The following is a 2,377-nucleotide window of genomic DNA, read 5'->3' on the forward strand; positions in this document are numbered from 1 at the left end:
TGAGTGTGTGTGTGTGTGTAGGTGTGTATCTGAGAGAGTGTGTGAGTATGTGTGTATGAGTGAGTGTGAGTGTGTGTGTGCATGTGTGAGTGTATCTGAGTGGGTGTGTGTGTGTGTATGTGTGGGTGTATCTGAGAGAGTGTGTGTGTATGTGAATCTGAGTGTGTGTGTTTACTCACATTGGCAGAGGGGTTTTGCACCGTCACGCTGGGCGTTGTGGCTCTGAGCACTCCACTCATACCATGATAATATTTGAAGCAAACCTTCGTCTCAGCTGTTTGAGGGAGAAACAGAGGAACAGAACAATGTGAAGGTCAAAACACTGTCGACTTACACACTGATCCACGATTGAGGAGGAAAACCAGCAGAAAATCTCCTCATTCTCTCAAACTCAGAGCAGAAATGAGAAGCTGAATTGGTGTTGTTATACTAATTACATAATCAGTATTCAACAGCACAACTGTTTTCAACATTGATAATAATCAGAAATGTTTCTTGAGCAGCAAATCACCATATTAGAATGATTTCTGAAGATCATGTGACACTGAAGACTGGAGTAATGATGCTGAAAATTCTGATTTGATCACAGAAATAAAGTACTTTTTAACATATATTCACATAGAAAACAGCTATTTTAAATTATAATAATATTTCACAGTTTTTACTGTATTTTTTATCAAATAAATGCATCTTTGGTGAGCAGAAGAGAGTTTTGAGCACTGGTGTAACATTATCATATTTATATACTATATTGCAATGGTACTCCAAAATGCTACAAAGAACACCATGCTAAAAAAAAAAAAAAAAAAAAAAAAAGTTTGGATGAATATAACACTCAGATCGGTGCAATGAAAGCTGACAGCTCGCTAAAGTGAATGTGAAAGTGAACAGAATTGCATGACTCTTCTCCTACAGTGCGTTTCATATTTCAATTTAATTTCTCAAGACACCCTGCTAGTGCCTGTGGCATATGCTAGCAAAACACAATGCATTAGATATGTTACATCTGCTACTGTCATGTACAGTATAAAGACTCCAGCGGAGTGAGGCTTTCAGATGTGTGTGTGTGTGTGTGAGTGTGTACATTATGAAGACCTACAAGTATAGTAATACCAGTAAATTTTGGGGACATTTTTTGGTCCCCATGAGGAAACAATCTCATAAATCACACAGAATGAAATGTTTTGAGAATGTAAACATGCCTGTAGTTTTGTGTGAGGGGTAGGTTTAGGTGTAGGGTTAGTGTAAGGGGACAGAAAATACAGTTTGCACAGTAGAAAAACCATTAAGCCTATGAAATAAACCCATGAAACACATATAATTATGTGTGTGTGCTAATGAACTGTGCTCCTCCAGGTGAGCTGCAGAGCTAAATATGTCTCATTTAGTTACTATGCCTTCTAAAAGTGGAGTTATCATGACTGGCCTACTTCCCTGTGCTGCCTACCTGGCTTCATTTCACCTGAATAATGCAGAGCAATTTCTTTCCTAACTGCTCACAAAGTGTTTTTGACACTTAAGCCTCATTCCTAAAATGTTTGTATGATATTGCATTTATAGCAAAATAGCGTCATTTTTTCTATTCTATTAAATTAACAATTGTACCAAATTAATCACAGTTCTTTGTGATTAATCATGCATAGTCATGTTAGGTGCAATAAATGCCACCTGATATTAAAATTTGTAATAATATGTATTGAATTCCAAAATTAATGTAGGATCGACATAAAGAGAGTATATGTTAAATCATATTTTTAATGCAATTTTTTTTTTACTATCAAGGCTAGTATCATCGATACCTATAATGATACTGATTCTTCTATTAGATAAAAAATAGTCATTAGAGCTATTTAACATTACATTTAATATATGTCATAAAACCTTTTTAGGATTTATTGAGGACGAAGATGCCCCATTTATAGATGCCTCATTAATTGTGTTGTCACGTTCACTACTGTGAGGGAGTGCGGAGCGAGGAACGAAGAGATGTGGAGTACATCAACAAGGAGACTTTAATGACATCAAGGGAACCTGGAAAACATGTAGCAGAGGAGGTTGACATTACAATACCGGACCCCGTACTAAGAACAGGAAACACTTTATATAACCAAGACATGGAGATGACGAGACACACCTGGGATCAAAAGAACTGAACTGGGAACACCTGGAACAAATGATAAGGACAGGAACGGAGATGACGAGGGATCAAAAGAACTGAACTGGGAACACCTGGAACAAATGATAAGGACAGGAACGGGAAGAACGGGAAGGGGGCATAGAAACACAAGGAGCAAAACACACACAAAACATGGAATAGAGTCTGACATTACTCCCCCCGCCCGTAAGGCGCATCCCGCGCAATAACAATTCCACCAGG

General features: G+C 37.7%; 1 protein-coding gene across 1 annotated transcript in view; it reads right to left on the reverse strand.

The window, feature by feature from the left end:
* LOC107653791 (E3 ubiquitin-protein ligase HECW1-like) overlaps positions 1-2,377 on the reverse strand; it is a 63,502-nt gene that overhangs the window by 44,879 nt on the left and 16,246 nt on the right. Inside the window, exon 4 of the mRNA XM_016440613.1 lies at positions 180-274. Coding sequence (XP_016296099.1) covers positions 180-274 — 95 coding nt within the window. The remainder of the gene's footprint in view (positions 1-179; positions 275-2,377) is intronic.

Source organism: Sinocyclocheilus anshuiensis, unplaced genomic scaffold (assembly GCF_001515605.1).
Source record: "Sinocyclocheilus anshuiensis isolate Anshui unplaced genomic scaffold, SAMN03320099.WGS_v1.1 scaffold79, whole genome shotgun sequence".
Lineage (NCBI taxonomy): Eukaryota > Metazoa > Chordata > Actinopteri > Cypriniformes > Cyprinidae > Sinocyclocheilus > Sinocyclocheilus anshuiensis.